General features: G+C 39.0%; 1 protein-coding gene and 1 long non-coding RNA gene across 2 annotated transcripts in view; one reads left to right on the top strand and one right to left on the bottom strand.

Annotated features, from left to right (window-relative positions):
- gse1a (Gse1 coiled-coil protein a) overlaps window positions 1-16,379 on the top strand; it is a 44,955-nt gene extending 28,576 nt beyond the window's left edge. Inside the window, exons 6-16 of the mRNA XM_081356723.1 lie at window positions 555-722; window positions 2,053-2,381; window positions 5,997-6,273; window positions 6,393-6,859; window positions 8,139-8,251; window positions 8,994-9,258; window positions 9,862-9,975; window positions 10,063-10,380; window positions 11,142-11,405; window positions 12,794-12,897; window positions 14,460-16,379. Of these exons, the coding sequence (XP_081212849.1) occupies window positions 555-722; window positions 2,053-2,381; window positions 5,997-6,273; window positions 6,393-6,859; window positions 8,139-8,251; window positions 8,994-9,258; window positions 9,862-9,975; window positions 10,063-10,380; window positions 11,142-11,405; window positions 12,794-12,897; window positions 14,460-14,597 (2,557 nt within the window). The 3' untranslated portion in view covers window positions 14,598-16,379. The remainder of the gene's footprint in view (window positions 1-554; window positions 723-2,052; window positions 2,382-5,996; window positions 6,274-6,392; window positions 6,860-8,138; window positions 8,252-8,993; window positions 9,259-9,861; window positions 9,976-10,062; window positions 10,381-11,141; window positions 11,406-12,793; window positions 12,898-14,459) is intronic.
- LOC308685158 overlaps window positions 11,263-23,448 on the bottom strand; it is a 26,230-nt gene continuing 14,044 nt past the window's right edge. Inside the window, exon 3 of the long non-coding RNA XR_014029433.1 lies at window positions 11,263-11,372. This is a non-coding gene — a long non-coding RNA (uncharacterized lncRNA). The remainder of the gene's footprint in view (window positions 11,373-23,448) is intronic.

The following is a 23,448-nucleotide window of genomic DNA, read 5'->3' as shown; positions in this document are numbered from 1 at the left end:
TAATATATATATTATTATTATTATTATTATTAGATTAGATTTAGTGATTTATTTTTATATAAATTCATCCATTTAAATGAATTAGATATGATTATTAAATATTTATAAATAAATAAAAATTCATATATTTATACAGCATTATATATATATATATATATATATATATATATATATATATATATATAGGCAATGAGTAGGCAATGATTTGTTAATGTTCTCATGGTTCTGACCCTACATTACGATTTATGAGCGAGTTCATTTTCTCAGTTTCGTTTCAATATTTGATCTGGATGGATTGGACTTTGTTTGTTTGTCTGCATAGAGCAAAAAATATCCTGTTCTTTCATATATATATATCCCATGGACACATTCTCTGTTTGATCCGTTATAAATAACCCCCTCAGCACGTCTCTTTGCGGGACTGAGCGGAGGTGAGACCGCAGTGACAGAAATAGGCAGTGACGCTGATGTCGGAGGGCCAGAGAACAGAGGTTAATGAAGAAGGGAGTTATTTCTAGAGGCTGTAATGCTCTGCTCTCTCTGTGTCTGATCAGGATGGAGGACTACTACAGTCTGTCAGCCCTGCGCTCGCATTACTACACGCATCCAGAGGGGGGAGCCCTGCCGACCCTACACCCGTCTGCTGTTCATCTGCCCATGCAGGGCGTCTTTTACCCTCCTGACATCACACACCAGTCGCTGTCAGCGCTACACTCTGAGAGGTACACACACACACACACACACCGCGTATAATGGATGTCCAAGATGGAATTAATAATTAAAGTGACTGCAAGGCAATTGGCGTTGTATTGAAATCATTTTGTCATTTCTCCAGACTTCATTCAGACTTTGTTTTGTTGATAATTTTATTAACCTTTTATGTATTTCTTTATTAAATTTAAAATAGGATGTAATATGAATTTGCTTATATTTGATGTAATGCCTAATAACATTAAAATATTAAATTATATTTTATTTTATTATACTAATTTGTTATATATTAATAAAATGTTTTGTTTTTAGATATGATATATACAGTAGCCAACATTTGAAGTGGATCAAAACCTTTCATCAAAGTTATACATGAATTTGTTTTAGGACAACTTTGATGAACTTTTTTGATCCTCTTCAAATGTTGACTACTGTAGAGTAATTCAGTGAAATTAATTACATATTATTATTACATATTTTAATATAACATTTTTTAATACATTCATGTGTATGTGTATACTGCATAATATATAACCATTTTCCACTTAATCTAATTGGCCGTTTTAGATATGGTACTACCTTATAATAAAAATAATATATTTATTCTATATTTATACCAGTGATTTATTTGTTTAAATTATATATGTGTGTATATATGTGTGTGTACTGTGTATAATTATTTTGTATAAATACACACACATGCATGTATATATTTAAGAAATATTTGCATACATATACTGTATATATTTATATATAATTTATATTATATATAAATATATTTTTTATATATATAAATTACACATTTTTCTTAAATATATACAAGCATGTGTGTGTATTTATATATACAAATTTAATTATACACAGTACACACACATATATTATGTAAACACAAACTTTTATTTTGGATGCGATTAATCGCGATTAATCTTTTGACAGCCCTAGTTAAAATATGTGTTAAATTTACACATTAAAAGTAGTGTATAAAATGGCAAATGTAAATTATATTTATGTTGGATGTTGCACAAATGTAATGAAAATGTCAATTTAAATACAGAAATGCATTGTCATTTTACATATTACATTTCAAATTGAAAATTGCTAGCCATATGCTTCCATAGTTAAACTCTTTTGCAGGTGTTTGTGTGTAAACACGATCTTTCCGTCATCAGCCATATATCACGCGCACATGTCACCTTGACACACACAAACACGCTCTCGCCATCTTCTCCAAACATCATCAACACTCTCCTGTGTTCCTGCGGACTCTATTTTTCTTGTTCCTGTTGAGAGTGTTGCATCTCACACCATTTGTGTGTGTGTGTGTGTTTCGACCCTCCGCAGGCTGCAGATGGAAGAGGAACTTCGCCAGCAGGAGAGGGAAAGAGAACGAGAGAAAGAGAGAGCGCGTGAAATCGAACGAGAAAGGCATTGGGAACAGGAGGTGAGGAGAGAGAAGGACAGAGAGCGAGAGAAGGAAAGAGAGGTGGAGATTAAGAAAGAGCGAGGGAGAGAGATCCAGGCGGTCAAGGCCATGGAGAAACGCCACCTGAGCCACGAGCCGCTGGCGAACCAACACTTGATCTCTCACTCGCAGTCTCATCCGTACGCGCACCGGCAGCACATGAAGGAAAGAGCCAAGCTCGAGGAGAGACTCGCTGCTAACAGAACGGGTATGATGGGGAGAACAGCCCTGATTCTCAACACACTATTAACAAAGCACTTAAAGGGCAATAAAATTCACTTTTAAATGGTGTTTGAACATAAATGTGTACACAACCACCCTATAATGATGAAAATCCACCCACTCCTTTTTTAAATCCCCATAAATCATAAGTAGTGTCTCAGAATAAGCCGTTTGCAGTTTCAGAAATGCTTAGGCCCCGCCCACGACTGGCTATTAGCATAAACTCAGTGAGCTGTACACAGTCCGCCATGTTTATCCACTCGCCAGAGCATTTAACAGCAGCTTTCAAGTAAGAAATGTATTCTTATTAAAGCTACTAAAGTTATTCAGTCAAGAGGAGTGAGCGATTTTCTGTTTTTCTTTTGTTTGATTCATATTAACAGCATATATAGCAGGAGGTGCTGTATATTACGCTGCTTTCACTTTAACACACAGATCTAATAAACACATGTGATTGAAAGACCCTGCTGTTTACGTTCACAGACATAACCGACTGTGTTTATGTGAACGTTGTGTGTTTTTGACATAACCTTGTGTGTATTTGACAGTTTAAGCGCAACAAGATGTGAGAGAGAACTTTAATAGTTAAACCATATATCAGAAGTTTAGACTGAAATGGCTTTAGAATGCGTGCAGATAATAAACTTTCATGATGATGAAGAGCTGCAATGTCACGTGAGCGTGACCATGATAGAGATGATAATCAAAAGCAAACAGATGTTGTAGTTTTAAAGAGGCCATATTATGCCCTTTTTCAAAGTCTTGATTTTGTTTTTGGGGTTATTAGAATAGGTTTTCATTCTCGAATGTTTAAAAACACATTTTTTTTCACATTGTTGCAGCACCTCTCTTCCCAGTCTGTCAGTAACGCTCTGTTTAGTTCCCGTCTCTATGAAGCCCCTCCTTCTGAAAAGCAGTGTGCTCTGATTGGTCGGATGGACTAGTGTGTTGTGATTGGTCAACCGCTTTGAGTGTGTTTGGGAAATGTCATGCCACTGACCATAACTGCGAGTTTCAACACATTAATAACTAACAAACTCAATTTTTTTTTTTTTTTTTTTTTTGCGTATGCCTTGGGTGGGAATTATTTAAATGAAGAATAATGTGATGTGTTCAATCCCAGAAGAAAACTCAAGACTACAATAGAGGCATTTCAGGGAGTTCTGAAACAACTATATTTGGAGTAAATTTGTGCTTTGCAACTTTGCAGACCATTTTCATGCTCAAACAGAAACACTACACTCTAAAGAAAGTAAGGAAAAGCATAATAGGTCCTCTTTAAAAGGGACGTTCACCCAAAAATGTACATTTTGTCGTCATTTGTCATGACTTTCTTTGGTAAAACACATTTTGGAAAATACTTCGGCTGTTTTTGTCCATACAATGAAAGTCAATTGGGTCCAAAATATGCAAGCTCCAAAAAGGACATAAAAGTATCATAAAAGTAGTACTTTATTCCAAGTCATATTAGTTTATGAGGAACAGATTCAAATTTAAGCCAAAATATGAATATGACCCGTGATGAAGAAGAAATAATGGAATGATGCAAAATAGGGCTGTCAAACGATTAATCGCGATTAATCGCATCCAAAATAAAAGTTTGTTTTTACATAATACATGTGTGTGTACGGTGTATAATTATTTTCTATATATAAATACACACACATGCATGTATATATTTAAGAAATATTTGCATGTATATATTGTGTATATATATTTATATTATATATTATTTATATTATATATACATATTTTATATATAAATAACACATTTTCTTAAATATATATATGCATGTGTGTGTATTTATATATAGAAAATAATTATACTCCGTACACAGACATAAGTTATGTAAACACAAACTTTTATTTTGGATGCGATTAATCGCGATTAATCGTTTGACAGCCCTAATGCAAAAGTGCCAAAGGTTATCAGTAATTAATATAGTCTGATAGATCTGGATACAGTAGGTCTATGTTCGCTGCCAGCGAGCTGTTAGACACGCTTTGACGGCAAGAAGTCAGAAGGTTTTATGGTTGCTCTCCATAATTGTATAATAGTAAATGAATGAGAGCATTCATGTGAATCCCATGATCCATGATGAAAACACACTCATGCTCACAGATAAACACTTAAAATGGTTTCAGGATCCATTAGGGTCTCTTTCCAAAGCCTTCATCTCTCAAACACCTGGAGAACTTCACTATCTCAGCACACAGTTCAGAGCTGTGTTTGAAGCATTTGAGGATAGGAAAAAAAATTCTTTAATTGAACTTAAACTTAAAAAAAAAAAAAAAACATGAAAAAATTAGAAATGTTGCCTTTGGCAGCAAAGTGAAATAAATAATTTGAAGTTGAGTACTAACATTACTAAAACTGAAATAAAAATAAATTAAAGCTAAACAGAACTATTTAAAAAAGAAACAAAAATGAATAAAAATGACAATTTTGTCACAACTTTGGCTATTGGCTTTTAAAATAAGAATAAGTTGTTAGTTGTCTTGGAAACTTATTGAAATAAATGAGCATAAGTTATAAATGAACTACAATTAATTTATTTTTATTTTAGTTTTAATTATAGTAATTTTAGTACTTCAATTTAAGCTTGTTTATTTCCAATTTTCCAATTTACAACTTATTTTATTATTCATATTTCTGTTTAGCGTTAAATTATTTTTATTTCTGTTTTTGTTTTAGTAAAGAAATATTTTTAAAAAGAAACTAAAAAGTAAAAACTTAAAAAATGGAAATTAGAAATCAGCTAACTGAAATAAGTTGAAGTACTAAAATTACTACAAACTAAAACTGAAATAAAAATAAATTTAAGATAAATAGAAATATTTAAAAAACTAATACAAGTTACAAAAGTTGACAACTCTTAAAAATAAAATAATTTGTTAGTTGCCTTGACAACTATCTGAATTAAATAAGCTTAATTTGAAGTACTAAAATTAATTTATTTTTATTTTAGTTTTAGTAATTACAGTACTTCAACTTAAGCTTTTTAGTTGCCTTATTTTAATTAACAAATATTTTTTTTATTTGAAAAATATTTCTATTTAGCTTTCATTTTTTTATTTCAGTTTTAGTTTTGTAAAGCTAAATACACATATATAAAAAAGAAACAAATAAATTAAATGGAAATTAGAAACAATTTTAAGTACTAAAATGACTAAAAACAATACATTAAAAATATAAAAAAATAAGATAAATAAAAATATTTTTAAAATTAAAAATAAGTTGTTAGTTGCCAAGGAAGCAAACTGAAATAAATGACTTTAAGTTAAATTACTAAAATGACTCAAACTGAAATAAAAATAAATTAAAGCTGAATAGAAATAAATACCTAAACAAAACTAATGAAAATGAACAACATAAAAAAAGACAACAAAATAGGCTACAAATAAAAAGCTTAAATCAAATATTCAAAATAAGATTGTTTCCGAAGACCAAAGCTGTTCCTTGGTATTACTATATAATGGATGACGTTCCCATTCTTGGTCTTTCTAGTTTATTTAGTAGATATTAATGAAATATTTACAGTTGTTTCACTTTGAGAAGAACATGTTTATTCATCTACGCATCTCTGGTCTCTCAATACAGACAAAACCAAAGAAGCGTCGCTGCTCATGCCACAGTCTGGCCCGTACTCATCCTCAGGAGCTCCTTCTTCCCTCTCCTCCTCAAGCTTCCAGTTTGGGAAAAGCCACATGCCCATGGGGACTCCCATGATGCTCCAGCGGCAGGAGGAGGACGAGCGATGGCTTGCCAGACAGAGAGCAGCGCTGAAGGTGGAGAAAGCGGAGTTTCAGCAGCAGGAGAAGCACCAGGATGTTGGCCGAACCGCAGAACCAGTGGAACCACAGAGAGAGACACACAGGTGGGTCACAGATGAAGGGAAACTCCAGCTTAAAAATCCCCCATAAAACACTGCAGGCATTGTGTGTTATCGCACTGCCCTCTTGTGGCGCACTCTAGAAATGTTTTCTCGTGTTTCAGGTACAGCTCACACCGGAACGATGTGGGCGTCAGAGACTTATCTCAACCGTTGGGGGCGCCGCCTCCTCTCATCACCCCTAAAGCTGTTCCTCGGGACCATCACCCCTCTTCATCCACTCCCAGCACTCTCTGGAACCCCGTCTCCCTCCTCAACTCGCCCTCAGACCGGCCTCTGTCCCACATCCATCCTTTCTCAGGCCACACCAGACCAAAAGCTCTGGAAGAGGACGTCAGGCCCTCTTCCCTGCGGGGGAACAGCCTCCCGGAGTCTGGGAAATACCTGGCGGATCTGGAGAAATCCCAGCGGATCTTCCTGAACCAGCAGAGGGTCTTCAGCCAGTCTGCGGCTCCGGCTCCGGAGAGGACAGACCCCATGATGGTGTTCGATCAGGCTCTGCAGGAGCACAGGAGGCTCCTCAGCAAACTAGACCTGGAGGAGAAGAAGCGCAGGGAAGCCAGAGAGAAAGGTAGGAAGTGCTAGAAAATATCAAAATGTCTTTTATTTATTTGTTTGCCAGACAGAGAACTGAAGGTGGAGAAAGTATAAATATTTCTATCTATCTATCTATCTATCTATCTATCTATCTATCTATCTGTCTATCTGTCTATCTGTCTATCTATCTATCTATCTATCTATCTATCTATCTATCTATCTATCTATCTATCTATCTATCGGTCTGTCTGTCTATCTGTCTGTCTGTCTGTCTGTCTGTCTGTCTATCTATCTATCTATCTATCTATCTATCTATCTATCTATCGGTCTGTCTGTCTGTCGCTCTATCTGTCTGTCTGTCTGTCTGTCTGTCTATCATCTATCTATCTATCTATCTATCTATCTATCTATCTATCTATCTATCTATCTATCTATCTATCTATCTATCTATCTGTCTATCTATCTATCGGTCTGTCTGTCTATCTGTCTGTCTGACGCTCTATCTATCTATCTATCTATCTATCTATCTATCTATCTATCTATCTATCTATCTATCTATCTATCTATCTATCTATCTATCTATCTATCTATCTATCTATCTATCGGTCTGTCTGTCTGTCGCTCTATCTATCTATCTGTCTGTCTGTCTGTCTGTCTGTCTATCATCTATCTATCTATCTATCTATCTATCTATCTATCTATCTATCTATCTATCTATCTATCTATCTATCTATCTATCTATCTATCTATCTATCTATCTATCTATCTATCTATCTATCTATCTGTCTATCTATCTATCTATCGGTCTGTCTGTCTATCTGTCTGTCTGACGCTCTATCTATCTATCTATCTATCTATCTATCTATCTATCTATCTATCTATCTATCTATCTATCTATCTATCTATCTATCTATCTATCTATCTGTCTGTCGCTCTATCTATCTATCTATCTATCTATCTATCTATCTATCTATCTATCTATCTATCTATCTATCTATCTATCTATCTATCTATCTATCTATCTATCTATCTATCTATCTATCTGTCTATCGCTCTGTCTGTCTGTCTGTTGTTCCATCTGTCTAGATTCAAGATTCAAGATTTCTTTACATTGCCATAACACTATAAAAAAAAAAAACATTTTACATCAAAATAAACATAGCAATAAAAATGGTTAATCTATATATATATATTTATATATATCAGTGTCTCCAGCCAATGTTTATATATATATATATATATGCACTCAGGTTCTTCTTCCATCCATATTGTGTCTTTCACTTCTGTCCTAATCTTCTGTTCTTCTGTTTCAGGTTATTACTATGAATTCGATGACTCTTACGATGAGAGCGATGAGGAGGAAGTGCGAGCTCATCTGAGAAGAGTCGCCCAGCAGCCTCCTCTCAAACTAGACGCATCTAGAGAGGTACAGTGACACGTTTCAGCAGCGCTCCCACAACTACAGTCTACAAGCTACCACCAGTACAATACTGCAACCATACTGGCATTCATGCTGGGAACGCTACTAAAACTGATCAAATCTCTCACAATAGCTGTTTCCATCCAAAGTTGCAAATTTAACTTGTGCACAAAATTGGAATATATCATAAAAAAATTATCCCATGTGTTCAAGAGAACAAAATCATCACTTTCTGTGAAATTGGTGCAAAATATCTGTTATAAAAAAACACTGTGGCTCATATTGGACATCATAAATGACGTCTCAGAGCACACAGACGAAATACAATAAACTCTGTCATGTTATCTTGCGTCCATATGCTGGTTTTTGGGAACGCAATCGTGAGAGACACTTCTGGGAGGTGATTATCCCAAATCATTTTGATGACAGACTTTGGTTCAGGCATTTCAGAACGGCCAAACTAACATTTGAGATTCTGTGCGATACGATTGGCACAAAGTCACGTTTTCTGTTGTGCATTGAGACATTTATTCAGTAAATGTGTTTCCATTGTAGTTTATGCGCATGTCTTCTTATCAATTGACTCAATTGAGCGCATACATTTTTTATATGCATTTTTAGAATTAATGTGCATCTTTGCGTTTCCATCCAGCGTTTTTTTTTTATGCAATATCCCGATGTGTGCATACAGTTCATATAGGTGTATGGAAACATAGCTCGTGACAGTCTGTTTGTTTTATTTCTGCAGAAGACAGAGTTTCTGGGTTTGTTTGGACTGGCGACTCTTTCTAAGCGAGATGAGCTCCTGGAGATGAAGAGGAGGAAGAGGAGGAGGATGATGCAGGAGAGAAACCCTTCACCCTCAGCGGTGCAGAGTAAACGAAAGACTCCCTCTCCTCCCCTCACCACACGCTTCACCCCGGAGGAGATGGACCGCACCGCTGAACTCGACGACAAGAAACACTTCCTCAGCATGTTCCACCTGAACCACGTCAGTCTGGACGAGAGAAGAAGTACGTGCAGGACACACACCACAAATACTGTCACACTTCCAGTGTTGAAGATGCTGGAGAACTTACCTAATAATAATCTAATCATGTGTACATAAATATTAATAAATACAAAACAAGTTTTTATAGTGTATATATGAAAATTATTAAATCATATAAAATGTATACTACATTTTTTTTGTTTATAATGTGTATATACATACAGATAGACCCTTCTTACTGTATATTTCTAAATTATTTCAAACTTCTGAGTGTGTAATATTTTTTATTCTATTTATGCTTATGTAAATATTATAAAGTGTTATATTATATTTATGGATTTATGGAAATATGCATAACATTCAGCATTGTACTGAATATATTTAGCTAATTGAAATGTTATTTAAATGCCATGCAGGGATATTTGGGAACGCAACTTAAGTAATGATTTAAATTAAATGATTTTTGTTTTTTGTTAATTGAAATGAACTCTCTGAACTGATTTCCTAAAATGAATTGGAGAGAAAGAGGATATTTTACAAGAATGATTTTGATTTCAGATTTGTTTTAAAGGCTGAGTGCATTAAAAAGTAATAATTTTTTCTTTTCTTTTTTTTTTTACCTCAGAGAATAAGAAGATTGAGGACTTGCTGGAAGCCATCAAACAGAAAACTGTAACTTTGGACACCCTCAGATACACCTCAGATCCACCCTTTTCTAGCCCGTCTGCTTCAGTGTCTGGTAAGATCGACAGATACAGTTACGGCTTTAACCAAACGATCAAGCTTTGCCATTAAATTCCTGTTCTATTCTTTTCCCATCATACAGCTGTCTCACATCTCAATCAGTCCGTCAGTAATGTTCACCCTGAACCCCTAAATCACTTACCCGAATACCCTCCGCCTCAAGACCCCCCGCCACTGGCTCCTCTTCAGGCTCCAGGCCAGCCCAAGATGACCTCCCCGAGCAGAAGAGGCCCGAGCCTGCAGGCCAGCGCTCGACAGACCCTCCGGCCGAAGGAACAGCCTCCTGGACTCAACGGAGTAAAACTCCAGGTCTGGGAGCGAAGAAACTCTGAGGACTTCGCACAGCACTTCCATCAGTCTGTGCTGCAGTCCACTCAAATATCCCAGCAGAAACAGAAAGGTGACATTGGCTACCCTATACTTATATTTAAGATAATGGGCCCTATTTTAACGATCTAAGTGCATGGTCTAAAGCGCACGGCGCAAGATCACTTTGGGCGTGACCGAATCCACTTTAGCTAGTTTAACGACGGGAAAAATGGCCTAAAAGGGTTGTCCCTCTTCTCCTAATGAGTAATGGGTGTGTTTTGGGTCTCATCTCCCATTCCCTTTAAAAGCCTGTTGCTGTCGCGCCATGGCGGATTCGCTATATGCATGGCGGAATTTGCAAGTGAAAAGACTGAACGCTTCTCCGGCTACGGGACAAGCCGGATTCCAACAGACAGAGATACTGATGCGCGTCCCTGTGTGTGTCATAAGCAGTTGTACGCACGTTTTTGACCCGCCTATAGGAGCATATTACTAACGCGCTCTTTAAATAACAAAAAAAATATTGCGCCATTGACTTAAGAACAAGTTTTTGTTGGTCAATGGTGCAGTCTATTTCAGTTGCCTCAAAATAGCAATGCGTCAACAATGCGCCTGAACACACCTCGTTTTCAGACCAGCAGCCCATGGGCGCACATACTGGGGCAAATGCATTTGCTATTTAAACAATGTGGAGCAGGATGTGAAAATGATAACTGCGTCAGGCTCAAACTAGCAAAAAACACTTGTGTTGCGTCTGGCGCTGCATTGTGCCGGTTGTATGATCGGGCCCAATGTATGTAGATACATATTACCGGTATAGCCTGCGTGACCTTTTTTTGCGTGTTCCAACAGGTGCTGCTATTGGAGCGAACGAGCAGTTCAACCCGCCTGCACATCCACCTCCAGGCCTCCAGAGGGCGCTCAACAAACTCCCTAATGGACAGACCAATGGCCACTCCTGCCATTTATCAGCCCTCCACGACTCTCCAGGGGTGAGGAATGACCTTTCAGCTGGGGAGGGCATCAGTTCAGATGAAGACGAGGAAGAGGAGTCCTTCAGTCCTAGGTGGAATGGGATTGAATCTATATTTGAGGCGTACAAAGAGTACATGGAAGGTGAGTTTACAGCATATGGAGATTCAAACTTGCGTTATTTGGATAAATATGTGAACATGAGGAACTTTTAGCCAGTTAAAAATGCAACTGAGCAGATTGAATAGTTGTGTTAAAGGATTCGTTCACTTCAGATTTAAAATTTCGTGATAATTTACTCACTCCCACGTCATTTAAGATATTCATGTCTTTCTTTCTTCAGTCGAAAATAAATTAAATTTTTTTAGGAAAGCGTTCCAGGATTTTTCTCCAGATAGTGGACTTCAACGTGAACCAACGGGTTGAAGGTCCAAATTGCAGTTTCAATGTAGCTTCAAAGTCTCTACACGATCCCAGCCGAGGAATAAGTGTCTTATCTAGCCAAACCATTGGTCATTTTTGTAAAAAAAAACAAAAACAAAAAACATTTATATACTGTTTAACCACAAATGCTCTTCTTGCTCTAGCTCTGTGATGCGCCACACATTACGTATTCACCTTGAAAGGTCAAGCGTGACATAGGGGGAAGTACCGACCTAGTGTTTACAAAGCAAACGTGCAAAGACTAAGTCAAACGCCCTTTACAAAAAATAATAAATAAATAAAAGGTAAAACAATGATGTTGGATGATTTTAAAGTTGGAGGAGAAAATAAGATGGCGTTTTTCGCCCTACCCTACATTTTCCACCTACGTCAGGTTACCGCCTGACCTTTCCAACGTGATTACGTAATGCGTTAAGTCGTGGATGTGCAAGACGAGCATTTGTGGTTAAAAAGTATATATATTTCTTACATTTTTTAGAAAATGGCTGATTGTTTCACTAGATTAGACTTTTATTCCTCATCTGGGATCGTGTAGAGCCTTTGAAGCTGCATTGAAACTGCAATTTGGACCTTCAAACCGTTGGACCCTGGTGAAGTCCACTATATGGAGAAAAATCCTAGAATGTTTTCCTAAAAAAACTTATTTCTTTTCGACTGAAGAAAGAAAGACATGAATATCTTGGATAACATGGGGGTGAGTAAATTATCAGGAAATTTTCATTCTGAAGTGAACTCCTCCTTTAAGGTGTGGTCAAAATTGTGTCTATTTTCAATAGTGTAGCGATGTATGAAGTCACTTTCAAATCAAGCATCTTTCTGTTGGTCAATGTGGCAAATCTGCGTGACAAACTTAAACACACTGCAAAATCTGCATGGAGAAATCTTTCGCCCTCAAGAGAATTCCCCAATCTTGTGAATTCTTATTGAAATGACTGGATTTCATCTCAAATTCGCCAAACAACAGTAAATGTGAGGGCGCCTTTAGACTGCATTGATTTGTCTGTGGACAGGATATAGTCTTTTCTGAGTGTTTTTTACTGTATGATTATAGTGATTTACTTTTCTTTCTCTTTCCACGTCTCTTTCAGAGAGAAGTATAGAGCACCAGGTTCTCCAGAGCGAGTGTAGACGCCTAGAGACGCAGCATTACAATCTCACTCTGACCGCCGAACAGCTTTCTCATAGCATGAGGGTAAGAATATATTATTTTGGTATCTCTATATTATATAGGTTTTTTATATTATTATGTGTAAAATGTTTTTCTACACTAAAATCATGTTAACACATTGTTTACACCTTTTGGCTATTGAAAAAGTAAGGGGGGTGTTATTGATTTCCATTAACCCTTAAATGCATGAATGTTTCGCCAGTCATTATTACATATTCGGGTCTTTAGCGACCCGGATCAATATCTAACATGGATGGATCTGTACCTGTCATGATAATATAAAACTCTCCTGATATTAGAGTAACATTTACAGAAGGATAAAATAAAGTATATTTTGTTATATTTTGGAGCTTGGAAGGGTTCAGTTTGAGCAGATGTTTAATACCATCATCACTGTCCTCATCAGAGCTCATTTCCCAGTATATTCAGCATCTGGCTCATATTCACCATCTCAAACATATTCTCAAAACTATCATTTTCAACATCTTCAAAATCAATATTTTGATCGCTGACAGCTTCTTCACCAGATCAAGTGACTGTGACACTAATATTAGACTGCGTTCAGTACTTGTTCTGCTGTAAATCTCCGAACCATTTCAAGTTTTGCTGATGATATTTCCTATTATTTTGTTTTCTGCCTGCGGTAACTATGAGTGTAACGTCACTAAATCATTGTGTATCAGACACTGCCACCTTGTTGAATAAATGTGAATTGCACTTCATCATCAAATATTCAATTATTGTTGTGCAGAAAAAAAAAATACTTGCACTGTTACACACCTCGGGTCATTAACTATGGAAGCTTGTTTCCGCCATAGAATAAAACATTTTAAAAGATAATTGCGAGTTTACATCTCACAATTCTGACTTTATTTCTCAGAATTTTGTGATATAAAGTCAGAATTGCGTGATATAAAGTCTCAATTATCTTTTAAAATGTTTCATTCTGTGGCAGAAACAAGCTTCCATAGCTAACAATTGCGAGAAATAAACTCGCAATTCTGACTTTTTTTCCTCATAATTGCGAATTTATATCTTGCAATTCTGACTTTATAATACGCAATTGTGAATTATAAAGTCAGAATTGCGTGATATAAACTCGAAATTATGTGTTATAAAGTCAGAATTGTGACTTTATAAGAAATAAAAAAGGCAATTGTGAGAAAAAAGGTCACAATTACCTTTTTTATTTTTTATTCTTCTGTGGCGGAAACAAGCTTTCATAGTTAGGACCCTATAAAGCTTTTACAAAAACACCAATGGAAAAACAGACATTCTTTTATGATTTTTTATGTATATATTTTCTTGTATTGTTTATAATGAATTGACTGAGGAATACTAAAAAGGTTGATGTCTAACTTTAAAAAAAAAAAAAAAAAAAAAAAAAATGAATGAGGAGGAGGGTAGTTAATGGCGTCCCGGGGAAGACCCGAGGTATGTGTTTAAGGGATAAATAGTCTCAAGTTATGTGTCGCTTGCAAAAACCTACACCAATTTGCCACTCTTAGGTTAATAAGGTGGATAGTTTGAAAGTAGGCATATTCGGATGCAGGGCATGACTTTTTCTCTATTTCCCCCATATTTAGGAGCTGTTGGCACAGAAGCACAATCTGGCGCTGAAGAGAGAGCGTATGCAGGCCGAACTGGAGCACTTCAAGAAATGCTTGGCATTGCCGCTGCTACACTGGCACAGAGGATACTACAACAGGCCTTCGCCGAGGTGACCTTCTTCACATGTATGATGGACGTGCTGATGAAGAGTGGCTGATCAGTGTAATAGCTGAGAACTTAAATTACTAAACGTGTGATTTCAGCTTTGGCACGAGAAGATAGACAAAGCTATCGGTCATTGTTTGGTGCCAATGTCTGACGCCTCACTGTGACTCCCTGCACTACAAGTCCAACCACTATATACAGGAACTAATCTCTGAACAAAACAGGCATTCAGCATATCCATTACTTGACGGATCAATCTGACGGGACGTTTGAAAGACCAAATGCCAAGAGGTGCAGAAAACCAACCCAGAGCTGTTCACATGCAGATAGCTCCTGGAAATGAGTGCAAATCTAGTTCAAATGTTTTAATATTTATACAGTTTTTAAAGGAATATGATTATGTAAAATACTGTCAAATCGCTTTTTGTATGTTTTTATTATTAATGATGAATTATAAAAAGGACTGTAGTTTGGAAAATAAATATTTTAATGTTTTTTGCAGGGGAAAATGTGTTAAGGTACTGCTGGTCAGAAATGTTGGTGAAAGACAGAAATGAAGTGGGTGGACTTGAGTTCTCAATTCAAAAGGTTTAATATGAAAGTGATTGTCTAGTACTATTTAAACAGTGTTCCTGTATATTTTGTAATTTTCTCTTCGTCACCCATTAAACCAAAAGTCCTGTTACATGTTCTAGTACATGGCTGTTCGAAAATAAACCAATCAAATGTGGCTGTCACTTTATGATCGCTTTCATTAATGACACTTTAATAACAAACCGCAGACCAGCAGTTCATGTACATTCAAGTATGAATATACTGATAATACATGAATCAGGAGTACATTTGTGAATGTACATGAATTATTATGAAGGGCCATTTGTGCTAAGTCAGTCTCATTATGTGGATGATGGAAAAAATGTATTAATAAAAAAAAATCAATAAATATAACTAAAATGAGTAATTGAGCATATATAAATCATAATGAAATATTAAGAATAACCAATTCAGTGTAGTATTTTCTGTAAAATTCATAAAATAATTGACTTCTAAGATGATTATGAAATGGCACAAATAGGCCCTTATAAATTAACATTCTGTTAAACATTATATGATGGTCATTTGATACTGTTTGTTATAGACTTGTTAAAATCATGGAAATAATTATAAAGTGTCACCCAAATGTTTGTTTGTATAATTTATTTTTCAACCTAGCTGCCATGAAAACAGTCATTTAGGTTGTGCATTTTATACAGACTTTAGTGCCACGAAGTTTTGTTGAAAAAACCTAAATGAGCTGTCGCTGTGTTATTAATTATGACACAAAACCACACCTCATGTGTTGAACAAAACATCCAATGCTACAAGTCGAGAAGTGTCTGTCTTAAGATGTTTATTCTCCATTTTGTCTTTGACACTTAAAACGCAGACCTAAAGGCCTGTAGTTATTGTATATTGTTTAAAACAAGAATGGCGAATGGAAATATGTATGTAGGAAACGGAAATGGAAATGGAACAGCCATTGGGGGCTGAAATGTTTTTTAGTTGTAATTTTTAGTGGAATGAAATGTGAGTTAATATATTATTTGTTGAAGGTAGAAATACTTATTTATGGATATATAGGTGTATATGCTGATAAAAGAGTTTGAAAAAAATATTTCTTGCCATATTTTGTTTACAAAAACTCTTAAGAAAGAAATGGACATGATTCATTCACATACGTAACATGATCTTTCAGTTGTTTCTTGACTCTATATGATTTACAATGCAACAAAATAAACAACTTGATATTTAAATGATCTCTGGTCTTATTTAATATATATATATATATATATATATACACTCACCTAAAGGTTTATTAGGAACACCATACTAATACTGTGTTTGACCCCCTTTAGCCTTCAGAACTGCCTTAATTCTACGTGGCATTGATTCAACAAGGTGCTGAAAGCATTCTTTAGAAATGTTGGCCCATATTGATAGGATAGCATCTTGCATTTGATGGAGATTTGTGGGATGCACATCCAGGGCACGAAGCTCCCGTTCCACCACATCCCAAAGATGCTCTGTTGGGTTGAGATCTGGTGACTGTGGGGGCCATTTTAGTACAGTGAACTCATTGTCATGTTCAAGAAACCAATTTGAAATGATTCGAGCTTTGTGACATGGTGCATTATCCTGCTGGAAGTAGCCATCAGAGGATGGGTACATGGTGGTCATAAAGGGATGGACATGGTCAGAAACAATGCTCAGGTAGGCCGTGGCATTTAAACGATGCCCAATTGGCACTAAGGGGCCTAAAGTGTGCCAAGAAAACATCCCCCACACCATTACACCACCACCACCAGCCTGCACAGTGGTAACAAGGCATGATGGATCCATGTTCTCATTCTGTTTACGCCAAATTCTTACTCTACCATCTGAATGTCTCAACAGAAATCGAGACTCATCAGACCAGGCAACATTTTTCCAGTCTTCAACTGTCCAATTTTGGTGAGCTTGTGCAAATTGTAGCCTCTTTTTCCTATTTTTAGTGGAGATGAGTGGTACCCGGTGGGGTCTTCTGCTGTTGTAGCCCATCCGCCTCAAGGTTGTGCATGTTGTGGCTTCACAAATACTTTGCTACATACCTCGGTTGTAACGAGTGGTTATTTCAGTCAAAGTTGCTCTTCTATCAGCTTGAATCAGTCGGCCCATTCTCCTCTGACCTCTAGCATCAACAAGGCATTTTCGCCCACAGGACTGCCGCATACTGGATGTTTTTCCCTTTTCACACCATTCTTTGTAAACCCTAGAAATGGTTGTGCGTGAAAATCCCAGTAACTGAGCAGATTGTGAAATACTCAGACCGGCCCGTCTGGCACCAACAACCATGCCATGCTCAAAATCGCTTAAATCACCTTTCTTTCCCATTCTGACATTCAGTTTGGAGTTCAGGAGATTGTCTTAACCAGGACCACACCCCTAAATGCATTGAAGCAACTGCCATGTGATTGGTTGATTAGATAATTGCATTAATGAGAAATTGAACAGGTGTTCCTAATAATCCTTTAGGTGAGTGTATATGTCAATTTTATGTCAATAATATGTCAATTTTCTTAGGCTGAACCACTACTGTGTATGTATATATATATATATACAGTATATGTATATCTAGCAAGTTTTTCACTTCCAGCTCTTGTTAACAATTATATATCACTTCTAAATGATTAGATATACAAATAAATAGATCTTAAATATTATCTTAAATATTATTAAGATTGATGTGGTTTGGAATTGGTAAAATGTGCGTTCAGTTGGACTGCAGTGTACTCTCAACGTAAACGAAAGTAACTTGCAGTCAGTTTGTGTTTGCTGTTAGTTGCAGAAGGTTACCAGGCTGTTGTTCACTCCCTCTTTGCTTCACATTGTTCTGTTGAAGTGTGTATGCAGTTTGTCCCCTACAGTGTTTTCATCACAATGCTTCTTCTTCAGCATTGCGTCTCAGACCTGAAGGCCACCTTTATCTAGTTTAGCAGGTCATTCAGGTCCTTTCTGATCCACAGCTTTGAAACTATACACCACCTGTGATGCAAATAATCAGTCTTTGCAGAGATGTTTACATAAAGTGAATTTGTCAGTCTTATTTGCTAGAATATTTATAGGCCTACGCTCCTAACCCATAACTGTTAAACCACAAGTTAAAGGGATAGACAGTTCACCCAGAAATTAATATTCTGTCATTTCCAAACCTTTTTTTCCCCATAGAGCGAATTTATGAAGAGTTTATTAAAAGTGAATGTGGACTGGAGCTGTTGAGCTCCATGACCAAAAAGTGTCATAAATATGTTACATACAGTAAGACTAACTATTCTTCTGAAGTCAAATGATTGTGTGAAAAACAGAACTGAATTTAAGTTATCATTCACTGAACACCGAGTCTAACCTGCTTTATTTCCAATGAACTGTGAATGAACCATTTTTTTTAGTTGTATTTTTTCAATAAATCCAGAAATGATTCATTCAGGAATTCATCCAGAACTGCAACAGCCCAGAGTAATTGTTGTAAATAATAAATTGTACAACAGGTTTACATGCATCAAAAGTAAAAAAAAAAAAAAAAACACTTTCATTTTCTCATAATTTACATTGCAAATCACCACATTTTTCAATGATTCTTAAACGACTCGTCGGATGAATCGGTCTCGGCCCAGTCTGTTGTGATTGGTCTACCGCTTACAGCGTACATCATAACTGAACTCAGCTCTGTCTGAAGGCTTCCTAAATTTCAGCGATTGTACACACTGTAAATAAAAGTAACGATGATATCTGATGATGAAACATTGGAAGAGCTAGTTATTCAACACGAACCTCCATCCAAGGATGACTCGAGCAGGGGTGCGTTTCCCGAAAGCATCGTTGGCCAAATATGGTCGCAAGTTCATCGCAATGTCCATTGAACTCTATTGGTAACGACGGAACTTGCGACCATAGTTGGCCAACGATGCTTTCGGGAAACGCACCCCAGGACGTTTCTCAGTGAAACGCTACTCAGTTTGAGGTACATTATGAGATGTAACATACTCGGTTACTAACGTAACCTCGGTTCTCTCTAGAAGAGGGAACGAGTACTGCGTAATATCTTACGCTAGGGGAAATCTCTTTTCCGCGAGATACTGAAGCCAAAAATTATCCTTAATTTTGAAATAATGTAAAGCCTGGTTCACATGGGACGATTTTAAAATTGTCGGCCGATTTTCCAAACCTGAGAGACCCCACACACGGCGATAAAAAATCACGGGTCTAACAGTTTTGGTCATACAGTGTGTGGTGCGCAGCCACACGGCAAAATCAACACATCACACACAAACCAATGGGCTTTATGCACAGCTGCACCACTTCCTGAACTTCAGGCAGGTCCTTTGTTTCCTGTCTGCCTTTATTGGACAAACTGATTAATCCAGGTGTGCCTGACCACCTGGATTAATCAGTTGGTCCAATAATGGCAGACAGTAAACAAAGGACCTGCCTGAAGTTCAGGAAGTAGTGCAGCTGTGCATAAAGCCCATTTGACTCCCGAGCATTCCCAGATCAGACGGGAAATCTCGCAAAATCCCTCGAGATCAAACGTAATTTATTACTGTGCTTACGAGGATACTCGACAAAGTGAACATTTTGGCATACTTTTGTGTGTTTTTGTCCGTTCAAGCGTGAAAGAGAACTCAATGCGGCAGCGCGCTGTCTGAAGCAGCATTCTGTGCGCATGAGTTCTGTGTGTGTGTGCATCACACAGAGAGGAGATTTACAGACAGCGCGCCGCCAGTACAGATTTAAGTTCTTTTTTGCGTTTTATCGCGCTTGAATTGATTCTTAGCTCTTGAATGAATGATAGCGTGATAAAATACTATAGGCTAGTATAGAGCAGCCAATGGATGAAAGAAAAAATCTACACGCCACAGTCCACAGGCTGTGTGCTCGTTTGCCCCCGGGGGACACCACACACGAGGAGAAATCGGGCCAAAACAATCCAACATGTTGGATATCCCCGATTTGAGATCGGAGCGGTCCTGAAGTCCTTCCGAGCAGACGAGAGCAGTCTTAACACACCACACATGGCAGGAATATCTGATCAGATTATTTTACGATATTCGGAGCATCCTTAAGATTGTCGGAAGGGGTGAATCGGGGCTAAAATCGGCCTAATTATCCTGCCGTGTGAACCAGGCTTAAAACGCGTTGCGGCAGCATGCAGACAGGCAAGACGGCGGGCGTACACGGTGTGATTTTTGCTGTTTTTACGAGCTCGCAGATGATTTTTTTCACTCGGGAGAAATCGAGTGGAATCGGTGATGCTCGCGTGGTCGCAGCTCGCAGCGTCTGAGAGGAATTACAGAATTACAAGCACCTCCGACTTCCCGATAATTTTTAAACATGTTTACAAAATTCGGGGAGTCGGCCCGATTTTCACCAGCTGTCCCCTATTGCCAAATCATACACAACCACGTCGATGGGGCTATACCTCAGTGGCAGCAACCATACAGTGTCACACACAGACACACACACACACACACACACACACACTTTCTATTGATTGAATTGGCTCGAATGGGGCACCTTTCATGGTTTCCAGAACCGAAGAAAAGGTCCCACATGGGGACTGAGGGAGGTCTGGGAGGACTCAGCCTCTTAGCTCCTCTAAGGAAGCGAATGACCAGATCGTTCCTTCCAAGTGACTGGCCAAGCGTTGGTTTAGTAAACGCTGCTATGGCCGCCGCGTAAACCTTGAGCGTGGATGGGGTTCTGCCCTTATCCAGTAGCTCTTGCAAGAAGGAGAGAACCTCCGTCACCCCACAGTCTAGGGGTGATATGCCACGAGCTGTGCACCAGCTAGAGAACACAGACCATTTCGAGGAATAGAGCCGTCTAGTAGACGGGGCCCTAGCCAGTGTGATCGTGTTTAACACTCCCACTGGGAGGTTAGCGGGTACCCGTTGATGGCCCACGCATGTAGGGACCAAAGCTCTGGGCGAGGATGCCAGATCGAGCCCTTGGCCTGAGAGAGGAGGTCCCTCCTCACTGGTATCGGCCATGGGGCAGTGCTTGTCAGCTGCATCAGAACCGGGAACGTAGCACTGAGCATCCGTTTTCCCTGATTCGCTCTAATACCTGAGGCAGGAGTGATGGGGGGAAAAGCATAGAGCGGGCAGCGGGGCCAGACGTGGGCCAGTGCATCCCTACTCTTGGAGAAAAACTCCGGACAGTGAGCGTTTTCCTGAGACACAAACAGGTCTACCTTCGCTCTGCCGAATGTCTTCCACAGCAGTTGGACTGTCTGCGGGTGTAGAGACCATTCTCCTGCCGGTACATTGTTCCTGGACAGTCTGTCTGGTCCCATATTCAGGTGGCCTGGCACGTGCGCTGCTCTCAACGAGCGCAGATTGTGCTGAGCCCAGACCAGGAGGCGCTCCGTCAGCCTGTAAAGGTTTCGGGACCTGATATCTCCTTGGCGATTTATATAGGCCACCACCGACATGTTGTCCGAACGGACCAAGACGTGGTGTCCTTTTATCTGGGGACAAAAGCACCTCAGCGCGTTGTCGACTGCCATCATCTCCAGGCAGTTTATGTGTAGAAGCTTTTCCCGTTCTGACCACTGGCCGAAGAACGGTCTGCCATCGAGCAGCGCTCCCCATCCCGAGGTGGAGGCGTCCGTAGACACCACCTTCACACTCGAGGAAGTCCCCAGGCTTACACCTGACCGGTACCAGTCGGTCGCTCTTCAAGATTTCAGAGCTGAGACACATTTCTGATTGACCTTGAGGCGAAAATGACCGGAGGTCCACGCTCGACACGGTACTCGCGCTTTCAACCAGAACTGTAGTGGGCGCATGCGAAGCAGACCCAGCTGGAGTACTGATGATGCTGAGGCCATAAGACCCAGCATTTTCTGAAACTTTCTGAGCGGGACTATAGTGCAGCAGCGGAAGGATTTCGTCATGCGCTGAATATTCAGTCTGCGCTGTGGCGCTAGTTGTGCTTTCATAGACAGCGAGTCCAGTTCTGTGCCCAGAAAAGATATTCTCTAACTGGGAGACAGTGAACTCTTCGCCCAATTGACTTTGAGACCTAGATTCTCGAGATGTTCGAGTAATATGGTCCTGTGTTCTATGAGCTCTGAGTGAGATAGAGCTAGAATCAGCCAATCGTCCAAGTAGTTCAAAACTCGCATGCCCCGAAGATTCAGGGGTGCAAGCGCCGCGTCCATGCACATTGTAAATGTACGGGGGGCTAGGGACAGGCCGAACTGCAGGACTGTGTATTGGTATGCCTGGCCCTCGAAGGCGAATCTCAAAAATCGCCTGTGACGTGACGCTATTTGTATTTGGAAATACGTGTCCTTCAAATCTATTGACATAAACTAAATAAAATTTGCGTGAGGATTTTCCTGGTTGTGAGCATTCTGAACCGGCGTTTCAAAAGCACTTTGTTCAGGTGTCTTAGATCTAGAATGGGTCTGAGACCCCCGTCTATTTTCGGTACCAGAAAATGTCTACTGTATAGACCCCCTGCGCTCTGAGCTTGAGATAAAGGCTCTATGGCCCCTTTGCTCAACAGTTTCGCTATTTCGGCTCGAAGTAGATGTGCTACTTCCTTTCTATCGTAGTTTCGATTCGCGCAGCGCAACGGCGGGGACGTCAAGCGAACTGTAGTGAATAGCCTCTTTATAATGTTCAGTGCCCATTCTGATACCCCGGGAAGCTTTGCCCATGCACTTGCATGAATAGCTAGGCAATGAATGAGATCTGGGCTCTGGCCGCGACATGGTGGCGACCGGAGAGCTTCGGTATTCTGTAACATAAACGCCGTGCTTGCAGCGTTCGAGGCAGGGGGCGCGCTGATCCTATGGTGGCTTGCTGAGAGAGAGCGAGCGGGGGGAGCCCTGTGGTGCTTGTCATGTCTGTGAGTGAATGTGGGCGCAGGACAGTGGGCACATTTACTACACTGAAAACACAGTCGGCTTGAGCTGACTGTATGTGCGTTCGTTTCATTTTTACAGAAACCGCTTGAGCTGACTGTATGTGTGTTGGTTTAGTTTTTACAGAAACCGTGAGACATGCAGTGTGTAGTGTTTGTGGGCACTGGGTTGTGGGCACATTCACTACAATTTAATGCACAATCGACATGAGTCGATTTTATTTGTGTGAGCCCTGGAATGTGGCGGGCTGTGTTTGTGTGTAGTAATGAGCCCTGGGCTGTGGGCATTTTTACCACACTCATAACACCATCGACTGTGGCCGGAATACCAGAAATACACTCTTTATGAGATTTATCTGGGTCGCCGTAAAAACAGTGTTTGTGTGCAGGCAAACAGGCTGTGGTACC

The sequence above is a fragment of the Scardinius erythrophthalmus genome (genome assembly GCF_964197995.2).
Source record: "Scardinius erythrophthalmus genome assembly, chromosome: 24".
Taxonomy (NCBI): domain Eukaryota; kingdom Metazoa; phylum Chordata; class Actinopteri; order Cypriniformes; family Leuciscidae; genus Scardinius; species Scardinius erythrophthalmus.
Note: the sequence above shows the minus strand (reverse complement) of the source record. Positions and strands in the feature narration are given on the sequence as shown.